This window comes from Mesoplodon mirus, assembly GCF_964341445.2.
Source record: "Mesoplodon mirus genome assembly, chromosome: 18".
Taxonomy (NCBI): domain Eukaryota; kingdom Metazoa; phylum Chordata; class Mammalia; order Artiodactyla; family Ziphiidae; genus Mesoplodon; species Mesoplodon mirus.
Window position 1 is genome coordinate 44,279,713 of NC_138994.1, and position 21,853 is coordinate 44,301,565.

Consider the following 21,853-nt stretch of genomic DNA (forward strand, 5'->3'; position numbering starts at 1 on the left):
TCATAAATAAGTTCCACATCAGTGCAGTGTATTTGTCCTCCAAATCCTTTCAAAGATTCTCTACATCTCTAAGGAGAGAGAAAAGGGAGGGGTAAAGCAAGAGCGGAATGACCACGATGATGCCAGACAGGGACCTCCCTCAGACTGGGCATCGGAGTGGTGGGCGGAAAAAGTGGCGTTCATACAGGGCACCCGTCAGGCTCTGTGACCTGTCAGGCTGTCCCACCTACTCTAACAGCTGAGGCAGGGGTGGGTGGGAGACGCAGCAAAGGACTGATTCTATAAAACTAGAACCGCTCACGGGAGGAGAACCTAGACACTCACTTCTCTTTCTCCCAGGTTTTAATCTCCTCATCTGTCAAAATTAAAGTAACCAAAATTCACAAACAGAGGATTCTGTATTGGTTGAGAGCACAGACTCTAGAAACAGTCCACCTGGGCTCACATCCCCTCTGGTCATCCCAGGTCTTCGACCCTAGACAACTTATTTCCTTTCTGTGTACCTCCATCTTTGTGCGTGTGTGCACGTATGTGTGTGTGTGTCCTAATTTTTTTTTTTTTTTTTTTTGCGGTACGCGGGCCTCTCACTGCTGTGGCCTCTCCCATTGCGGAGCACGGGCTCCAGACGTACGTGCAGGCTCAGCGGCCATGGCTCACGGGCCCAGCGGCTCCGCAGCATGTGGGATCTTCCCGGACCGGGGCTCAAATCCGCGTCCCCTGCATCGGCAGGCGGACTCTCAACCACTGCACCACCAGGGAAGCCCGTCCTAATTTTTTTATTCAGGTAACACTGATTTATAACATTATATTTCTATCTCTGCATACACTACAGTGTACTTAACACCCCAAATTTAAGTTTCTGTCCATCACCATACAGTTGACCCCCTTTACCCGTTTTTCTCTCCCACACGCCCCTTTCCCTCTGGAAACCACAACTGTGTTCTCTGTATCTATATGTTTGTTTTGCTTTGGTTTGGCTTGTTCATTTACTTTGTTTTTGTTTGCTTGTTTGCTTATGAGTTGTTTACATTCCACATATGAGTGTAAGCATACCGTATCTATCTTCCTCTGTCTGACTTACTTCACTCAGCATAATACCCTCAAGGTCCATCCATGCTGCTGCAAATGGCAAGACTTCATTTTTTATGGCTGAGTAGTATTCCATTGTGTATGTACCACACTTTCTTTATCCATTCATCCAGTGATGGGCACTTAGGCTGTCTCCATATCTTGGTTATTGTTAATAATGCCTCGGTGAACATGAGGGTGTAGATATTTTGGGGGGTTAGTGTTTTTGTCCATACTTCTATCTCCACAACTGCAAATGTGGTTAATAAAGGTGCCTGCTTCTTCCTCAGCGTTAATTGGGATAATCCATGTATGGCTTTTATGCATTAAGCCCTGAATATTAGTTACTACCAACGTTAAAGAACTACACAAGGCAGTATATTCTCCTGAATGGTTTTACATAAGGAAAGAATGCAAGTCTAGACACCTAACGTTAGCTGATTGGAAAAAGAGAATTTGGGGGGAGTGGGAGCTCACCATGCGCTGTGCTGTCTGGAGGACGGGGGCTTGGGGCAGCCAACAGTTTCATTCCCACCTTTTTGACTCCTGCCTCCCCTCTGTCTCATGATCAGTCCCAATCAATCATCAAAGCCTATAATTTCTATCTCTCAAGGATGGCCATTCATCTTGAAGCCAAGGCACCTCACTGTCCAGAAAAATTCATGTTTCCCCCTCACAGTGAGGAGTGAAGTAGCTGTCCCATCAGGTGCACATGTCGCAGGACCCCCGGTGTCCAGGTGTGACATGACAGGCTCACAGGAGCAGAAGTGGCACATGACTCTGCTGGGCTGGGCCTTGTAGGAAGGGGGCTTTTTCTCCTGGCTCTGTGAGGAGGAGCCACTATGTGCCACTATGTGCTGGGCCTGAGTTACCAAGGGAAGTGGTATGGACTGAATGTTTGTGTCTCTCCAAAACTTATACGTTGAAGCCCTAACCCTCAGTGTGATGGTATTTGGAAGCAGGGCCTTTGGCGGGTATTGGGTTCAGATGAGGTCATGAGGGTGGAGCTCTCCTGACGGGATTATGAAAACAGGAAGCAACAGGAGAGCTCTCTCTCCACGCCCTCATACCCGGGAAAGGCCATATGAGTACACAGTGAGGAGGTGATCGTCTGCAAACCGGGAACCGAATCTGTCAGCACCTTGATCTCGGACTTCTCAGCCTCTAGAACTGTGTGAAATAAATGTCTGTTGTTTAAGCCACCCAGTCTATGGTATTTTGTTATAGCAGCCTGAGCTGATGAGGACAGTAAGGAAAGCCCCATGAAGACCAGGGACACCACACTGGACTGGTCTATAAAGTAGAAGCAAACTTCTATTTTGTTTCGCTACCAAGATGTCGGGGTTTGTCACAGCAGCTAGTATTGCCCCACTAATATACCCACTGGAGCCGGTAATCCCGTCTCTCTGACTACTGGCAAACTCGTCTGTCCCTTCTGTCTTGTTCTCCTCTAATCCATTCTGCATCCTTCACCAGGATGATCTTCTTCCCAAATGCAAAATCTTAGCAAGCCTCTTCCTTCCATATTATCTCTTTGCAAAGGCTGAGCGTCTGTCAGACCCTCACCCCCACCTTGCTCCTTCATCTCTACTCTTTGCTCAATGTATTCCCTCTACCTGGAAGGTTCTCCCTCTGCCCGCCTCTCAGCTTGTCTGGCTTGCTCTCACTCACTCTTCTCTTTTATCCCAGCACATTTTCTCCTTCCGCCAAACTGCTCAGGAGCCTATATCACAATTGCCCAAGTCAAATCCAGCTTGGAAAGCAACCACTTATTTAGTTAGAAGCAGTTATGGTCATGGAAAACTTGGAGGCTTTGGCATTAAACAGACCTGAGTTTGAAATCTGAGTCCACAAGCGAATTTCCATACTCTGTGACTTTTTGCATTTCTATCTCAGATTTCCAGTTATGTGTGAGGGTGATAATTACCCCATTAGGTCCTTGTCAGGATTAAATGAGGCAATAGAACGTGTTAATATGGCACAATCACATACTAGGTGTTCAGTAAAAGGCAGATACTGTTATTATCTTTGTCACAGGAAGAGAGAATTTCAGGCTACAAACACAATGCAGGAATTCCCAAATCCTTGATTAGACTGGATTTATGCTTGAGCTTGTCAAGCCCTACAGAGTCTGGCAGGTGGGACTGAGGTATCTGATTTCAAACAAAGAAACACAGCATTTTGGCAACTGAGTGCAGGGCTCTCCCTGTAGCATTACTATAATTCCTAGAGAACCTTGTCCCAGACTAACACACAGGTGCACATTTTCACTTAGAATCCAGGTGAGAACCTCACAAAATCCAGGTAAGAACCCCAAGTGAATAACTCTGAGAACAGTTGCCAGATACTCCACGGGTGCCCATTCACTGGGCGAGGGCAGAAGATCTCCATGTACTTGCCCTTCCTGGGGGAGAGGGCATGCTCCCCGTCAGGGACTGTGCTGAGTCATCAGACTAAAGAGCAGTACCGAGTGCGTGTGACCCACAGTCAAGGCCAGGGCATCTGCTTTCGGGTTCAGCCCAACCAAAGAACGAAGGGAGCGAGGCCAGCTCCTGGGTGAGCAGAGACAGGCTGGAGTGGGTGCGGCTGCCTCTGGAGCCTGAACTGGAGGGCGGAAGTGGGGGCTGGACCAGGGAAGGGCAAGGGATGGCTCACAAAGCCCTTTCCCATATGGCCCGCGAAAGACAACATTGTCCCATTCATCCATCCAATCAACAGCTACAGAGCAGCTCAGGACTGCTGCCCGGGCACTAGGGAGAAGGAAGTGAACAAAACAGACAAAATGTCCTGCTTTCTGGAGCCCTCCCCGGTTAGAGGCAGACAGGCCATAACAAGGACATCATCAAATGGACAAGATGGTGCCAAAGGGTCATGAGGGCTATGAAGTCAAGAAACAGGAGGAGGGGATAGTATGGTCACAGGAGGCTCCTCTGAGGGGGGACACTTGTGTTGAGACCTGAATGAAGAGAAGGAAGCAGCCATGTGAAGGCCTGGGGCAGAAGCTTCCAGCAGAGGGTGGGTGGTGGAGACGCCATGGCTCCTCTTCCCCACCCTCGATCTCTCCTCCCCACTGTGGTGTGACTTCCACACCAGTCCCATCCTGAAGGACCTGCTGGGGACACCATGCCTGGAGCCTTTTAGGGGGTGGCTTTCATCTGCCTGTCGTCTGTTACTCCGGCCACCCCTCCACCACACACAGTGTTTCTGGCATCCTCTTCTTCCCATGCACATTCAGCCCCCCATCCCTCTGGGCTAGTCACCCCTCCCCCAACTGCCCACTCCCCACCCCCAGCTTCAATCAATGTCCCCCAAATCAGCGCTGCTGAAATGCATGCCAAGCTCTGGACAACATATCCCAACCTGGGTGGTCCTGGCATCTCCATCTGGAGCATCCTCGCCTCGCATTCAACTGGTGTCAAAAGAAATTCCTTGCGTTTTCCCACAATGCCTCCTCCAAACCCGGTCCCATGTCCCGTGTGTCAGTGATGGGTAACACCACCAATTAATCCAGAACACTGGGCTAACCTCCCTCTCCCATACCCTCTGAGTCCGGTCTATCTCCTGAACACCTTGTGGAATCCTTCTCCTTTTCTCCATCCCCAGGGTCCCTGGGTTAGGTCACCAGCCTCCCCAGTGGTCTCCCTGCCTGTAGCCTTGTCCCACTCCAATCCATTCTCCATTTATTTCAAGCAGAGCATCTTTCTAAAAGGGATTTCTGATCATGTCACCACTCGTGGCCCTGCCCCTGAGTCGTTAGCTGCTCCCATCCCATGGCAGATGGAGCTCACACTCCTCCACCAAGAACAGGCCTCCCTAGGGAGGCCCACATCTACCCCAGCTTCTCCACATTCCTGCCACCCACCCTTCACCCCAGACCTACAAATGAGGACAACCCAGTGTATCATGCCTCTGCATCTTTCCACAGGCTCCTTCTTCAGCCTGAACTACGCTGATCTCTTCTTCTGTCTAGCTGACTCCTAGCTCAAGCACCACCCCTTCCAGGAAGTCTTCCTTGCAGCACCCTGTGGTCACCTTCTGGCACGGGCCTTTCTGATTCTCTCTGCTTTACATTTAGTGCATCCTCTCGTTGAAGAGCTCTGTGGTATATCGTACTGGTTAAATGAAGGAATGAATGGTGACAGTGTGTCCTCACAGCTGTCCTGTGTGGGAGTAATAAGGGTAGGTACTACTCTCATTTTACAAGTGAAGAAATTGAGAATCAGAGATACTCAGCCATTTGCCCAAGGTTATAAGCAACTGTGTAAGAGGGAAAATGGGCACAGGGAGAAATCTGCTCCAACCTCCACCTTCATCCCGTCCCTATTGCTCATCCTCCTTCTCCAGGGTAAAGGCAGCAGTTTGGCTTGGTGAGGACAAAGCTCTCAGGACTTGGGAAGAGAGACTCCACAATTCCTTGTGGGTTTAGGAGAGCAGGTCCCAGAGAACTCAATGCAAGGCCAGGTGTTCTGAGCCTTGCCCAGGGCCTGGCACAGATGCCCAGGGAAGTTGAGGATCCGCCCCTGGCAGGAAGCAGCCTAATCTGCAGATGCCACTATAGGCGGGTCTGAGCAAAGGCCCTGGTGCCCTTCTGGTTCCCACTGCTCCCTGCTCCTGTTTTCCCAACTTCCTCCTTGAGGCACTGTCTGTCTGTCCTCAGACATCATCATTGGTGGAGAGCCCTGCAGCTTCTCAGAGCCCACAGCACCAGTGTAGTGTGTAAGCCACAGGACTGGACACTGGGCCCTGGGCTGAGAGGGGGCAGAATTGGGCCTGAAGCTGGGTCTCTAGATCCTAATGCCAAGCACCCTCTCTGGAGGCCCAGGGCACTGAGGAGAGCCAGTTTGGACCCGGCCAAAGAGAGAAGGCCCAGCCCTTTCAAGAGACAGATGGTGCTGTCCAATATGGTAGCCACGTCTGGCTACATACACTTAAACTTAAATTTAATAAAATTAAATATAACTAAATATTCAGTTCCTTGGCCACACTAGCCACATTTCAGATGCTCAGTAGCCAGAAGAGCCAACTTGCTACCATATTGAAGGAACAGATTATAAAGTGTTTCCATCACTGCAGAGATTTCCACTGGACAGTGCTCGTCTATAAGGACACAGTTGAGAACCCAGTGGAATTCTTCAGACTGACTGTACTCCTCCTATATTATACATATAGTATACTATATACTATATACGATACACTATATTTTATACACAGTTCCTATACTATAGTCTTCTCATTGCCTTCTTGAATTTGGAAAAATAAAATTCTTTCTCCTTTCTATTTTTTTAAATTTCAGCATTTATCTTCTTAAAAATATTTATTTATTTATTTGGTTGCACTGGGTCTTAGTTATGGTTCTCAGGCTCCTTAGTTGTGGCTCACGGGCTCCTTAGTTGCAGCTCGCAGGCTCCTTAGTTGCAGCTTGCTGGATCTTTAGTTGTGTCATGCGAACTCTTAGTTTCAGCATGCATGTAGGATCTTAGTTCCCTGACCAGGGATCGAACCCCATCCCCCTGCATTGGGAGCACAGAGTCTTACCCACTGGACCACCAGGGAAGTCCCTTCAGCATTTACCTTTATTTAGCTTTTCCTTTTCCCTACTTTCTTTGGTTCATGTTGCTTTTTTCTTTTTTGGCAATTTCTTATGATACATAGCAGCTTTTAAATAAAGTTTGTAAATTAAAATATTATAAAGTTTAGTCATGCGAGATGAATATGTTCTGGAGTCTGCTGTACAAAACGTGTTGCCTACAAGTTAGCGAGACTGCACTGCACACGGAAACATTTGTTAAGGTGGATCTCCTGTCATGTGTTCTTAACCACAATTTAAAAAACCATTCATTTTTTTAAATTAATAATTTATCATTTTAATTAATTACAATGTTATTTGGCCCTTCTAAGTCCTTAAATAACTATGCTTTGGCTATTATATCTGAAATTCTGAACTTTCAGTGGGATTTTAAATATCCCACTCTGGTGGTATTTTTTTTCAGGTCCTCTAAGCTAAGGCATTAGTCCACCTGCCAGGTTTCCTCCCATCCCCTCAGGCACCTGCCCTCAAGGCCAGCACCTCAGATCTGTGAGTCAGGCTCTTCTCAGGGCCCCTGGAGTTGTGATTCTTGCTCCAGACTCTCCATCATTGGCTCCCCTGCTCTAATTCATCCTGCAGGTGAGAAATTCCCTCGCCATTTTCCTCTGGCCAGACTCAAGGTACTTGCTGACCCGCTCTGGGTCCACCTGTCTGCAGCCCCAGTGGCCATGGGCTCAGGAGGACAATAAGCAGGTGCATTGCAGAAGGAAGGGGAAGACAAGGCCGTTCTCCCAGAGCCCTCCAACCGCTGGGAAAATATGTTAGTGGACTTAATCTTCCAATAGCACTCAACACAGCTGACCATTCATTTTCTTCTTGAAACACTTTCTTCCTTTGGATTCAAGACACAGCCAGCTCATGGTTTCCTGCTATCTATCTCTGCAGGTATTCTTTTTCTCTCTCCTAGTCCACCCAGCCACGACATGTGGGAGAGCCTCGGGATCCGTCCCAGGTCCTCCTTTCTTACTGAGCTCTGTCTCAAGGAGTCTTGAGCAATCTCACCCCTATCACCAATGTGTCGCTGACTCACAAGTTCCTGTCTCCAGCCCAGAGCGAGAGCCCCCGACCAGTGTACCAAACCCTTCATGTCCCGAACTGAATTCATAACTTCTCAACCACACCTGGCCCTCTTCCTGTCTGTCCCATCTCCGGAGGCGCCCGTAGCATCCAGCTTTACAAAACAGAAGCCTGGTCTTCGACAACGACCCCTTCCTTTCCCTCATCCCCATACTGAGTCTGTCACGGTGTCCTGTCGATTTCAGTCCCTGGTTCTCTCTCAAATCAATCCACTTCTTTCCATCGCCACGGTCACCAGCTTTACCTCGTCCCTAGTCTACAGCAACCACGCTCACTGCCTGCCATGTGCCCATTCTTGGTCCCTCTAGTACTCTCTGGACACAGCAGCAAGAGCCCTCCTGAGAAAACACGGGTCACACCACCTTCTGCTCAACACTCTCCGCCAGCTTCCCAGTGCTCTTAGGAGAAAGGATTAACACAGCTCTTTATTGCCTTTCCTCCTGTCCCAGCCACACCGGCAGGGCCACCTGCCGCCTCACAGCTTTTGCAGACTCTCCTGCTCTGCCTAGAATGCCGTCACCTCCTCTTCACCCCTCCTCACCCAGCTCTCCTGCTCATCCTTTAGGTCTCCTTCCTCGGGGAAGCCTCGACCCACGTCTTCTTTGTCTCGTTCTCATAGGATGGGATCTCTTGTCCCACTGATCTCTTGTCATATTGATACATTAATTTACATGACTGATTGACATCTGTCCTCCCCAAACCTCTTTCCTCTCTTCCCTGTCACCACCTGAAGCTCCCTGAAGGCAGGCACTGCATTTCTCTAGCTCACTTCTAGCTGACTGTGCACCGAAAGATGTCTCAGCAGCTCAAGAGAGCTGAGTCCAGCCCCTGCGGAGCCCATGGTGGAGAGGCAATTAGACGTGGAGCCTGGGGGTGGGAGGCCAGGAGCGCGGCCCTGGGCCTGGCTGGAAGAGGAAGGGGGTCACGGACAGCTGAGCCCTGTGCAGCTTCACCCTGGAACCTGCAAACAGGCTTTGCAATTGACTGCTCCTGAAGCAGGCAAGGAAAATGGTGACAGAAGATTCTAGCACCTAACCCAGCAGATATCCTGGGGGCGATGCCTTTGGATTTATAGCTCTGGTAAGTCTTACTATGTGCGCAGCACTTAATTCAGGGCTGAGGGCCCCAGCAGAAACAGATGGCAAAACTAAAGAGTGTGGAAAATAAAAACTAGAAGCACAGTAGACCATTTCCACTGTGTGATAAGACTTCACGGTATCATCGTGGAAGCATTTTGCTTTGGAAGGAGTTGTGGGAGCACAGCTTCCTCAGAAATAGAGAGGAAGCAAGAGATGAAAGCTATAAAGGGACACTGAATGGATCTGGGCAGTCGGAGGAACTCTGGGGAATCACTCTCAGCTTTCCCAATATCTGGGAGTGCCTGGGAGTTATAAAATGAATCTAGTCATAAACAGTGCATGTTGGATTACAAGGAGAAGGCAGAGCCGTTCCCTGAAAGGGATGCCCAGCCTAGCGGGAGATGGAAAACTCAACAAATTACCTCCATGCATGTACCAGGTACTATAAAAGTAACCGTCCAATTAAATAAGCATCTGCATCTTACTCATTAGGATGGCTGTGATCAAAAGAACAGAAAACAGAAAGGGTGGGTGAGGATGTGGAGAGATTAGAACCCTCGTGAACTGCTGGCGGGAATGGAAAATGGTGCAGTTTCTATCGAAAGCAGTACAGAGGTTCCTCAAAAAGTTAAAGAGTTACTATATGATCCAGCAATTTCACCTTTAGGTACATACTGAGAAGACTTGAAGGCAGGGACTCATACAGATATCTGTACACTCATGTTCATAGCAGCATTATTCACAATAGCCAGAGGGTGAAAGCAACGCAAGTGTCCATCGACAATGGATGGATAAACCAAATGTGGTCCATACATACAATGGAATATTATTCAGTCTTAAAAAGGAAGGAAATTCTGACACATGCTACAATACCAATGAAACTTGAAGACATTATACTAAGTAAAATAAGGCGGTTACAAAGAGATAAACATAATATGATCCCACTGACATGAGGTCCCTAGAGTAATCAAATTCATAGAGACAGAAAGGAGAATGGTGGGCGCCAGAGGCTGGGGAGAGTGGAATGGGGAGTTATTGTTTCATGGGGACAGAGTTTCATTTGAAGGTGATTGAGAGGTTCTGATAAGAGATGGAGGTGATGAGGCTGCACACAACAGTGTGTGTGTACTAAATGCCACTGAGCTGTATGGTTAAAAATGGTTAAAATGATAAATATGTGTTGTGTATACTTCACTACAATTAAATAACTTTTAAAAATAATTTTTAATTAAATGGGATTAAGAATGGAACTAACTTGATTCTCCAAGGATGCTGGGGAAAGAGTTGGCATGCAGATTGGGAGCTGAAAAAGAGGGAGACGTGGTATTTGTATTTAGTGCAGACCCACCAACAGACAGGTTGCAGCCACAGCTGTTACTTTCTGAATGAACGTAGGCGAGTCTCTCAACTGCTCTCAGCTCTGGAGCAGGAATAGGGCTGCTGGGAGGACAAGCTGATGCTGAATGTGGACGGATGCCACTATACATGCAAGTGCAGCCCAAGTGCATGGAAATATGATTCTCTGCTAAATAGGGGACAACGTCATCAACCTACTGAGACCGAAGGTGATGGGCAAGGGGGAGGGGTGATGCGGGACACTCTTGAGGTCTGAGTAAGAGTGATGAATGGTTAGATTAGCCCTGTGGGGAATAAGATAGAAAGACCAGGGGAGAAAGCTAAAGTGTTTGCCAAGCAGCAGGAAGGGCTCCCTGAGCTGCATGTAGATGGAGTCTAGAGGCCCAGGCAGGACGCTCTGGGGAGCTCTCTCAACTCCCTCTGGTAGCCTAACAGGAAGAATGAAGATCTCTGAAAATTGTCGGATGCTCCGAAAATAAGAGTCAATGTTTTTCTGAAAATAGTGACCCTAGGCTCCAGCCCAGGAAAAAGGAGGAATACATGAAGATTCATTGGAGATCACGGATCAGCATCAATGTTTTTCCAAATTCCAGCACTGTACCTCTAGGGCTATATGAAATGATTCTGGCTGGCACACAGGTTCATGGCATAGTCACTTTAATTCTCATCCAGTCTTTCCTATGACTTCTACGACTAAATCTCGAATGGGTACTGTAAATCTGTCCCCTCTGAAATCTGTGCATCACAGGCCTTCATTTGAGAAAGAGACCGGGCCTCAGGTTCAGCAGCTTCAACAGACAACTGTGTCTAGTTCGGGAGTTGATGCGTCTGGTCCACTGCTTAGTTTTGTAAGTAAAGTTTTATTGGAGCACAATAAAACTATGACCCCTTGGCTACAATGGCAGAATTGAATCGTTGTAACAGAGACCTTACGGGCCACCAAGGCTAAAATGTTTCATATCTGGCCCATTACAGAAAAAGTTTGATGACCTCTGGGCTAGTTTAATTAGAAAGTTTGTTTTCAGTGTATACAGTCTTAAATACTTGCTGTCTGTTATAAGTAATATCAGTTTTCCACTGGTGGTGGCAATAATTGAAGTTAAAATCCATTTAAAGAAAAAAATTAACAAAATATTATAATATTAGCAAATTAATATAATAACACATTAACAAATTAAAATGGTGTTCTATAATGAAGAATAGAAGCAGACTGCAGTTGTGGCAGAATCCTGGGGGCAGCACATATGAGGCTTGGTAAACACTGGGTTATGAGAGTAGGGACGGTGGAGAGATTTGCGAATGATGGAGATAAAGAGCAGCTGCAGTACAGATGAGACTGGGGACTGGAAAGTCATTTCACGGGGCTAAGGCATCCATCAGGGGCGGAAATGTAGCCATCAAGGATGGAGGCGGGGCTCAGCACAGACCTAGCCGGGGGCGGTGGGACAGGGAGCTGCCATCAGGCGAAGCCAAGACTGATAAAGGGAAGAGGATGATGGTGCAGGAGAGTCAGTGGCAGGTCCCTCCCAACCTGGGGTTTTCCCTACGGAAGCATTGTGGCAGGAAGGATGTCATAAAAGACATCAGTGCCAACCACACAGTAACACTCGTCTATGTCCCAGAGTGCAGGTTCTAAGCACTTTACACCTATGAACTCACTCTTCACAGTAACCCTGTGAAATAAGGCATTATTTTACAATGAGGAAATCGAGGCACAGAGAGGGCAAGTGACTTTCCCAAGTCTGTACAGCTAATGAGTGGCACAGGCTCATGTGGCTAGACCTGCTCAGCATCTGATCCCTGTCACTCAGGAGGTGACTGAGCCTTGGTCAGTCAAATAGTCAGGCCCGGAACCGTGACTCTGGGTCAGCTGAGCACCTGGCTGGCCTGTTCCTGTCTCGGTCTCAGCTTCCCCTTTAGGATCCAGGTCACGGAGAGGCCGTCATACTCATGACATCACAGGGAGATGACAGATCATGAGGACTTTGCCAAGGCAGTGACAAGGTCCCAACTGCCAAGAGGGGGCAGCACTGTGTGGTGGCAGCAGAAGCACAGCCCTCTCTGAGCCACAGGGGTGGCTGCAGCCCCCAGCATTCTCAGAAGTGGAGGGGCAGAGGGGCCCTAAGAGACCAGCCCTGGGAGTCACTGGCCAGGGGTCCGGGCGTCCGGCTGTGCCCCACACACCACGTTCATGGTTCAGAAAGCATAACAGATGCCTACTGTCTTACATTTCCCCATTTTGGTAATTTTCTTCCATCATATTTATCACTCCCTGAAATGATATCATATATGTATTGTTTAATTATTCATTATTTGTCTCCCCCCTTAGAACGTTAACTCCAATGTCAGGTTGTGTAGTTGATGCTATTCCCTGCTGCCCGACATATAGTAGGTGCTCAAAAATACTGGTCTGATTTAAATCCCACTTAGGCTCAGGCTTCTAAATGTGTTGAGGTCACTTGGGGTTACCCACTAGTGGAGGATGATGAGCTCCTCAGTGATCAGGGGTAGGGGGGCAGCCAGAGCCCAGGCAGCAAGAAGGCCCTGTGTCCTCGGCTTCTCTCCGGGGACCTAGGGACAACCAAGGGCACCTCGGTGTCCCAGGGGCTGAAGCACACCTCCTGGTGCCCGGTGGCAAGGTGGGCCACCTTTAATAGGGTGCTAACTTTGTCATGATGTTTCGGAAACCTTGGTTTGAGAGTCTAAATTTTCTATCTATACCACAGCTAAAGTCAAAGGATATCCCCCAATAAACAATCCTTTTAGCTATTGTTACAGGTTCAATTGTGTCACCCCAAATTCATATGTTGAAATCCTAACCCCTAGGACCTCAGATGAGAACCTCATTTGGAAACAGGGTCATTGCAGATGAAATTCTTTAAGATGAGGTCTTACTGGAATAGAGAGGGTCCCCAATCCAATACAACTGGTGTCCTTATAAAAAGGGTAAATGTGGACACAGAGACATGCACACAAGGAGATGATACTTGAATATGAAGATGATGTATCTACAAGCTAAAGAGTGACAAAGATGGGCAGGAAACCACCAGAAGCACAGAGAAGGGCCTGGAGCAGATTCTCCCTCTGAAGGAACCCACCCTGTTGACACCCAGATCTCCAACTTGTGGCCTCCAGAACTGGGAGGAATCAGTTTCTGTTGTTCAAGCCAGCCAGCCTGGGGTTCTCTGTCACAGCAGCCCCAGGATCCTCAAGCCCCTGTTTCCAACCATGGAAAGGTCATGCAAGCTCCCTGGGGGAGGAAGAGGGTGGTGGCATCCTTGTTAAACTGAGCCTTTCAAGTGACTGTTTCTTGTATGACCTGCCCCTGATCTAGGCCAATCTCCATCCCCCACAAACCTAGTCACTCCCCCACTGCTCGGCCTCCCACTTTTCCAGCCTGTCCCACGCAGGGCCTGGGTCTCACCTGGCTTTCCATCACCGGTCCTGTCTTCCCCAGCTGTGTGGATATCTAGACGCCTCAACACACAGGAGACGGAGGTCAGGGAACAGGAGCAGGGAGACACATCGGGCCGGGGTGGAGGGCTCCTCACAGCCTGGCCAGGCTCCTGGGTGGCCCACGGTTAGACACTCGGAAGGGTGGCCGTGTAGCGTGAGAAGGAAAAGGCAGGCTGCAGGCGGAGAACAGGGTGGCCCATTTCCATAAGGCAGAGGAGCGATATTTGTGATTCTGGGGGATGAAGGCCAAGGGGAGGATGCTGCCTAGCTCTGGATACAGAAATTGTGAGTGCTTTCAATCTCCTCCCCTTTGCTTGTGAATATGTCATGTTTTTTTCAGCTGGAAACTTGTGTGTGTGTGTGTGTGTGTGTGTGTGTGTGTGTGTGTGTGTGTGTGTGTGTGTGTGTGTGTGAAAAATAGTAGAAATAAAAATTTGGAGGAGTTCCAGAACCTGAGGAACCCGTGTTCCCCTGGGATGCTGAGGGTCTGTGTTGAGTAAAGCTGACCTCAAGTGGGGTGGAGGGGAGACGACTTCACTCTTACCAGCTTTTTTTTTTCTTTTTTCCATTATAGGTTATTACAAGATATTGAATACAGTTCCCTGTGCTATACAGTAGGACCTTGCTGTTTATTTTATATAAAGTAGTGTGCATCTGTTAACCCCGAGCTCCTAATTTATCCCCCTCGCACCAGCTTCTCTTTGACCCAGCATTTCAGGAGTATGATGACCAACCATCCTGGTTGGCTCAGGACTCAGAGACCTCCTGGCACCCAGAAATTTTCACACTAAAATCGTTGCTCACGTTTATGTATACAAGATGCTGCAGAGGAGCCCAGGAACCTGTGGACAACCAGGCCTGGACACACCAGCCTGGCCCTGCCCCAGCCACACTAGGGTTTCTCCACCTGTCCTTGCAGAGGGCATTGCGGTCCTTCAACTGTTCTTCCCAAGAAACTCTCTCTACTCAAAGCTGGGGGCAACAGATTGGAAGACTCATGGCTTCTCCTACCCGGGGAGGTGTTCTCGTGTAGGTACCTAATCCCTTCTGAGGACAGACTGGGAAAAGGATGCAAATACGGGGTGGAAGATTGGCTTTAGTGACTTCTCACTTTGAGATGCTCCAGACTGGCTACCTCGTTTCACTCAAGTCTTGTGTTTCAGATCCTAAAATCCGCAACTTATAAAATTCTCTCCCTCCCCAATGCTTTCTTTCTGAAGGCTTCTCTTCATCCTGCTTATTTTACACACAGGAAACTAAATTTGAACCCCTTCTCAGCCACAGGAGAAGGCAAAGAAAGAGTAGAAATTATTTTTCAGTTGTGTGGGGAAACAGAGGTCCAGAGGGGTCTGGTGCCCTGTTCGAGGCCCACGGTGAACGGGAGACAGAGGAGGGCTGGCTGCGTGGCCCCGCGGAGACGGCTGAAGACCAGACCGCTGCCGCAGACCAGACCGCTGCTGCACTGTCCTCAGTTGGTGCTCACTCAGCACACCCTGGGAGTGGCCTGGTGATAAGACCTGTTTCACACATAACCCCTCAGGATTGCGTGCAGTGAACCCGAGACAGAAAGCAAACGTGGAATTAGTCAGTCTGGAAAACACACACAGCCAGAGAGCCAGGTAAACATTTCTTGACTTCTGCCAGGAGTTACCTTCTGGTCCACGCCCAGCCCACCCAGACAGGGGCACGAGTCCCCTCCCTCCCTGGCGTCCCCTCTCTGTCCTCTCAGTCTTTTTCATTGCTGTCCCTTCCCAGGGTCTGTGTTCATCCCAAAGGGCTGTGCTGAGCCCTACTGTAGGAAGCTCGGGTCCTGGGGGCTTCAGAGCAGAGAATCTACAAGCCGCACAAATTTTTCCTGCTGCTGATGCACTTCTTAGGGCACAATTTCATAATCTATTTACATCAACAAACTCTCTTCCATAGCTTTTACATAAAACCTCCCATCCCCACCAGGAAGAGTAGGGCAGAAGCAGGTGGGGAGGAAGCCCCGACCCTACCACACGTCTCAGGAGCCCAGGAGGACTTGCCCAGGACTTGAGAGGCAGAACGAGGGCAGGACAGCCCCTCCCCCAGACCCACAGGTCCCAAGTCCCCAGATCCATCCAAGGGCACCCTGACTCCTCTCCTGTCACTTGGTTGGCCTCAGCAATGAGGATGTCATTCCTGAGCTATGAAACAGTTAAGAAATATCCCACCCCACTGGCTGCCGTGCTCATAAAGGGAGGTCCACGTGTACTTCCGTGTGGCTCCAGATGGGCGGCTCACTCATTTGCTCACACCCAATTTGCTCACACCCAGCGGGGAGCGAAGGCAGAGGCCAGCAGCACCGCCACCTTCCCATGCAAATCAGCCCCGGGAGTGCAGCTGGGCCCCACCCGCTCCTGCCTCCCAGGCAATGCTCCTGGGGAGGCTTTGGGGAAGATGCCACCCCGGGCGCTGTGCTCTCTTCCTCGGCCTGGCCCTCGTCCTCGACGCTGTGGGCCTGGTCCTTTTGCTACTGGGCATCTTTGCCTCCCTCGACTTCTGGGACTTCTTGGTCTATACGGGGTCCCTGATCCTGGCTTTCAGCCTGCTCTTCTGGATCATCTGGTACTCCCTCAACATCGAGGTGCCTCTTGAGAAACTGGGCTTGTAGTTTGGAGGCGGGCAGAGGATGAAGGACTCAGGCTTCCTGGCAGGCGGAGGGGCAGGGGCACGCTGCGGCTCCCACCCCAAATGCCCCGCCAGGGACCAGGTGAGTGCACAGGACACCTGCCTGGAGGGGTGGCCAGGAGGCTGGGACGAGCAGGGGGAGGCTGGAACCCTCTGAGGCTACACAGGCAAGTGGCCCAAAGACTCTCCACCAGCTGGGGATTCTGTCAAGCTGGGCTCCAGCTGGCCAGGAGAACGTGGGGCAGGTACTTCTCCCCCAGGGGACCCTTCTCCTCATGGAAACTGGAAAGAGGGTCTCCACAGACCCTATGACTTCTGATCCACCACGAATGGTCCTGCAATGCAGAACAGGAAGTTATCCCTTCAGCTTAAAACTTGGAGAAAGGAGCCCGTCTCGATTCTCTGTTGGGGAGAATCCTTGCTGGGGAGAAAAGCCTTTAGCCCTAGAAGAGGATGGAAAGTTCCCCGATGCTGCTTATGCCCTTGCCTTGTGAGCTGCTTGCTGCAGTAGGAAACAGAGCAGAACCACCCAGCATGGTCCTTTCTCACTTGCTTCCTCCCTGCACCTGCCCAGGTGGGACACACGGGAGGGGGTCAGGACCTGTCTCCATGTCCCCGCTCAGTGCATCTGCCCCCCTCTCAGCAGTACCCCCACCCCACGCCCCCAGCCAGCCAGCACCCCCGAGCCAGCCCAGGGGACCGGAAGTCAAGGGACCATGGCTGACCATTTCATCCCAGCTGGGCCAGAGCTCAGTTGACCATGTGTAACCAAGGAGGCAGGTAACTGTAAGATTTTTCACACGGGCATGGAAAGCAAAAGATAGAGCTAGGGTGGCCGCCACAGGCCTGAATGAGAGACGGCCAGCTCTGCCCAGGGGACTAAAGTCAGAGTCCTGGTTGGTTTGGCCATCATCCCCTCCTCCCAGGTGGGCAGGGACCTGCACTCAGGCACAGCCAAGCACTCCACTTTGAGTGCTGCATGTGAGAGCAAAGGTCATTGCAGAGTTGGAAGGAGGAAATGATAATCGTGTCTCTTCTGGGGGATTCCATGTGACCCTGGGAAGTGAGAGACAGAGTAGCAGTGTGAAGAGGTTTCAGTAGGGGAGGCTAAACTGTCCCTGGCAGGTGAAAGGAAAGAGATGAGAGATCAGAGCACCTGGGCCTTGCTCGGAGCAGCACCCCTTGTTTGCTGGTGACATTGCACAGGAGGCATCATGCCCTGAGCTTCAGTCTTCCCGTCTGTAAAATGGGGATAATGTTACCTGCCCTTGTTGTTGCAATGGTCAAAAAGAGGTAAGGCAGGAAGAGGCTCTTTGCACATAATGTGGTTCTTACACATGCCAAGTGCTGTTACAAACACACAGCAGAGGGGAGTAAGCTGACCCTGAGTCCCAGCTGGGGGTACCTTGGTGTGCCTTAAATTGGTAGTGGTGGGGGTCAGCTTGAAACTGCAAAATGTGCATCGTGAAACTTCAAAGCAAGAAGGGACCCCGAACTTGCTTGCTCATCCACGAGGATGCGGCAGGCACTGTGCAAGGCAGTGCGGGTGCTGGGAAGAGTAAGACACATGAGGTCTCTACCCTCGAGGAGTTCCCGTCAGGCGAGAGACAGACATTAACCAGACAGTCTGACTAACAAGGTACAATAACAGTGGGGTGAGGACTAGGAAGGAAAGGAACACCGCTCCTTGGAAACGTTCAGTAGAGAGGCTGACCCAGAGGTGGAGTCTTACAGAGAGAGGCAACAGCTTGAGCAAACTTCCTGGGGTAGCAGGAAATAGAAGACAGCAGGGTGATCGAAGGGCAGAGGGCAAGTGCAGGTGAGGGTTAGGGCCCTGCAGTGCGCGGAGGCCAGACCAGGCAGGGCCTAAAAAACCCTCTCAAGGATTTTAGCCATTATTTTAAGAACAATAAGAAGTCATTAAAGAGATGTAAGCAGGGGTGGGCACTTGACATAATTTGATCTCTGTTTCCAAAAGACCACCTTGGCCGAGGCACAGATGACGATGATGATGATGAACAGTTCAAGCCTGTTTGGGGGTCTCAGTCACGTGCCTGAACAAGAAGCGTCTCCAGTTCAGTCTCCTTATCCTGCACACCCTCCCCTCATCGCATAGAAGGCAATTCAATAACCCAGTAGTGAAGACCATGGGTCAAGACCCAGACTGTCTGGTTCGAATACAGTTTTGTTGCTTGCTAGCTATGTGGCCTGGGGCAAGTTACGGACTAGCTATGGGCCTAGCTATGACTCCATGCCCTAGCTTCCTAATCTGTAAAATGGAGATGGTACGAATACTAGCCTCTGTTTCAGAGATGATGCTAATCACAGCCCCGACCTCATAAGGGTGTTGCAGAGATTAATTTAACGTGCGTATAGCACCGTGTGAGTGACGACTGATCAAACAAGGGGCACTCTGATAAACCTCTGTCACAACGCAGGTAGCTGGTCCATTACAGCGGGGTGGGACCTTCCTCTAGGACAGACATCCCGGAAGCATTTCGATTCAAGCAGCATATGGCATTAAGACTCCTCAGTGGGTGTAAGAATGAGGGCTGCCCCAGAACACCAGACTTCTGTCCAGGCTCAAAGAACGTCAAAAGTTGTGGGTCCGTGGTAGCCTCCACTGAATACAACCACGCAAATATCTCCTTCACCTTCTCAGTCCCCAAACTCCAAGTTCTACAGGACCCTAGAGCCAGCTGGCCCTTTTCATCCAGCTTCATCTGGACCCTGCATCCACGACAAGGTCTGGGGCCGGCCCAGAGTGATGATGGGTCACAGTGGACCGGGACCCGCTGTGCAAGGGCTGCTCACTTATAGGAGCCGCTCACCACCTCCTGGATGACCTCAGGCAAGACATCTGACGTCCCTTTAGAGTAGGAGGTTTGGTCCCCAGGAGAGGTTTCATACTGTTCTCTGCAGAGGCCGCTGGGGGCTGGGGCTGGGGAGGGAGTGAGCAGGCAGGACGCCGGCAGCCCCGCCACACACACACCCAGAGCTGCTGGGTGCTCTGTATGAAAGTTCACACTGAACTTTCACGTAAGGCTTCATGTGAACACAAGTTCTGACGCTGAAAGGTATTTCTTAAAGGCCTAGACTCAACCCCCTTACTTTGTATGACCCTTGGCCTGGGCATCATCTCCAACCATATTCATGATTTACGGGCAGTTTGTAACTGGCTCTGCAGGTTCCCTAATTCTCAGAGTGGAGCAAAGAGAAGAACACGGGTTCCGTGAATTCACAGCCCAGCACGTCCCCCAGTCTCGGCAGGATGGTTGCTAGGACCTCCCCCATCCCACCCAGCGGGAAGCAAGCCACATCCCAGGCAGGAGTCACGACAGGGCAGGGCCACCTGGTCACTAAACCTCCAAGTCCCCCCAGGAGTTTCAGGACGACTGGCTTGTTTTTATCGCTCAACTGTGTACCAAGCGATTTTATCACTTGGTCACTGTATTTCCTGAAGCTTTGTTTGCTCCACGCTCTACTGGCTGGGCATTTCTTGTAGATAAAGTCCCTGCAAAGGCAGGGGAGGATGCTTGTCCTTTAACAAGAGGGTGTGAGACTACACTCCCCCCACAAACACACACACACACACCACACACACATATACCCACAGCCCCGCCCTCCATACACATCCCCCCAGGTACATGCACCCAGATTCCCCCCATAAGCACGCCCACAGACACACACACACCTTACACGCACACCCACCTCTCCCATGGCCGCCACACATCACACACACCCAACATGCACACAGTCTATCACAGATACACTCACACACTCACACACGCCCACACTCCTCCCCTACACCTTCTAGACACATCAACACCCTACACATGCGTCCCTCCCCCACTGCACACACGGTCACACGCACACCCTCACATGGCCTCACACTCACATGGCCTCCACACCCCATCCGCCCTGTTCACACACAAACATGCCCTCACACCTGCCATGCGTGTTCCAGAAACACACCCCACAGAAGCAAACAATCCCGCTCCCCTGCAACTGAAGCCAAACGGCATGGGAGGCTCACGGCCTCGAGCCCTGGAAAGTTCACTTTTTCCAACATGCAGATTCTCCTCTCTGCCGCAGAGGGGCCAGTGGGGCTGCCGGCAGAGCCAGACGGAAAGGCCTGCACCCCCGCTCGGCACGGGCTGCGTGGAGGGCGGACATTCCTCTAATCCCTGGAGGAATTTTTAACCCAGAGGGAGAGGTAAGGCAAGTACACAGGGCCTCACACGGAAGGAGTGCAGTCTCACATGGGCTCTGAAAGCCCAGATGAGGAAGAAGCCCCCCTGGCTGGGTGGGAAAGGGGGTGGTGTGTGGCTTCAGACGTCTGGGTCCTGAGCAACAAGTAAGAACGTGACAGGCAGAGCTGGCGCTCGGGCAGAGCCAGAGGGAAGGACCGCAGAAAGGGAAGAATGAAAGGGTGGCCCAGAAGGGGTGAGCAGACACAGGGGACCGGGGTTAGGGGTGCTCATTGCTGAACTTGGAGGATGCTGAAAGCCAGATGAGGATTCTGAAACTTGGAAAGCAAGGAGGAATTTTCGATGACTTCACGGCCTGGAAAGCAACACGGCTGGGCTGGGCTTGAGTAAGAGTAACTTGGTGTCACGTGCAGCAGGGGTAGGGGAGGAGGGGCACGGGGACGGGGGACCATTGGAAAGCAGGGGTAGTAATAAGAGAAAATGATGGCCACAGGGAGGAGGGGAGAGGGACAGAGAGAGAGCATGGCGGACAACAGACAGACGTCCTGGTGTCCCTCGGGGGGACAGCGGTGTCAAAGGCTTCAGAAAGCACTGCCACCGTGGAACAAGGAGGTCAGGGGAAGGCAGGGGTTTGCTCAAAATGAGGTGTTTTCCCTTGCACGTGCAGAGCTGGGGGTGCAGACGGTATCGATGGGCAGAACTACCCAACTGGAGTTCAATGTGCAGACTTTCAACTCAGAAGGGGGATCAGGCGTGGAGATGGAGTTCGGGGCTGGAGACAGGACTGCGGACGAGATTGTAAAGGGTGGGAAGGAGGAGGGAAGGAAGGCAGGTGGGGAGCCCAAAGAGGGTTTGGGCGGGTAGCAAAGAAGGCAAAGGAGGACACGAGACCAAAGGTGAGGGGAATTGACCTTCAAACGCTGCTGAGTCGTAAAGCAGGGTGTAGCCTGAGGAAGGATGATGGGACTTGGCAATGAGCCTTTATCAGTGAGGTTGGGGACAAAAACCAGACTGGGGCGCCTTGTGGAGTGGCTGCTGAGATGTGTAAAGGGGCGAGCGCAGATCAGTCTAAAAAGTCTTTGGTGATGAAATGGAGGGGGTAGGCCAGTAGCCTGATGGCACAGCTGGTCTGAAGTATGGTTTCTTCAGAGGAAGGGGATGCAGAAGATGGAGCAGGATGGCAAGCGGGGGAGGAAGGAAGCCAGCAGAGAGGAAACGAGGACGCTGAAGTTGCGAATGGAGAAGGATGTCTGGCTGTGCCTGGGGTGCAGGCGGGTGGTGGGGTCCAGAGGCCAGGGAGAGATGTGCTTGGCCTGCAGGGAAGGATGGGGAAAGATAAACGGAGGTTTGGTGAGTGCCCCACTTAT

At 50.7% G+C, this 21,853-nt stretch overlaps 2 protein-coding genes across 2 annotated transcripts in view; one reads left to right on the forward strand and one right to left on the reverse strand.

Moving 5' to 3' along the window:
* The window catches only part of ADPRM (ADP-ribose/CDP-alcohol diphosphatase, manganese dependent), a 321,096-nt gene that overhangs the window by 220,424 nt on the left and 78,819 nt on the right, over positions 1 to 21,853 (reverse strand). The window lies entirely within an intron of this gene.
* TMEM238L (transmembrane protein 238 like) lies at positions 15,883 to 16,354 on the forward strand. The gene has a single exon (XM_082604640.1). It carries the CDS (start codon positions 16,019 to 16,021, stop codon positions 16,256 to 16,258), a length of 240 nt encoding a protein of 79 aa, XP_082460766.1. The 5' UTR covers positions 15,883 to 16,018; the 3' UTR covers positions 16,259 to 16,354.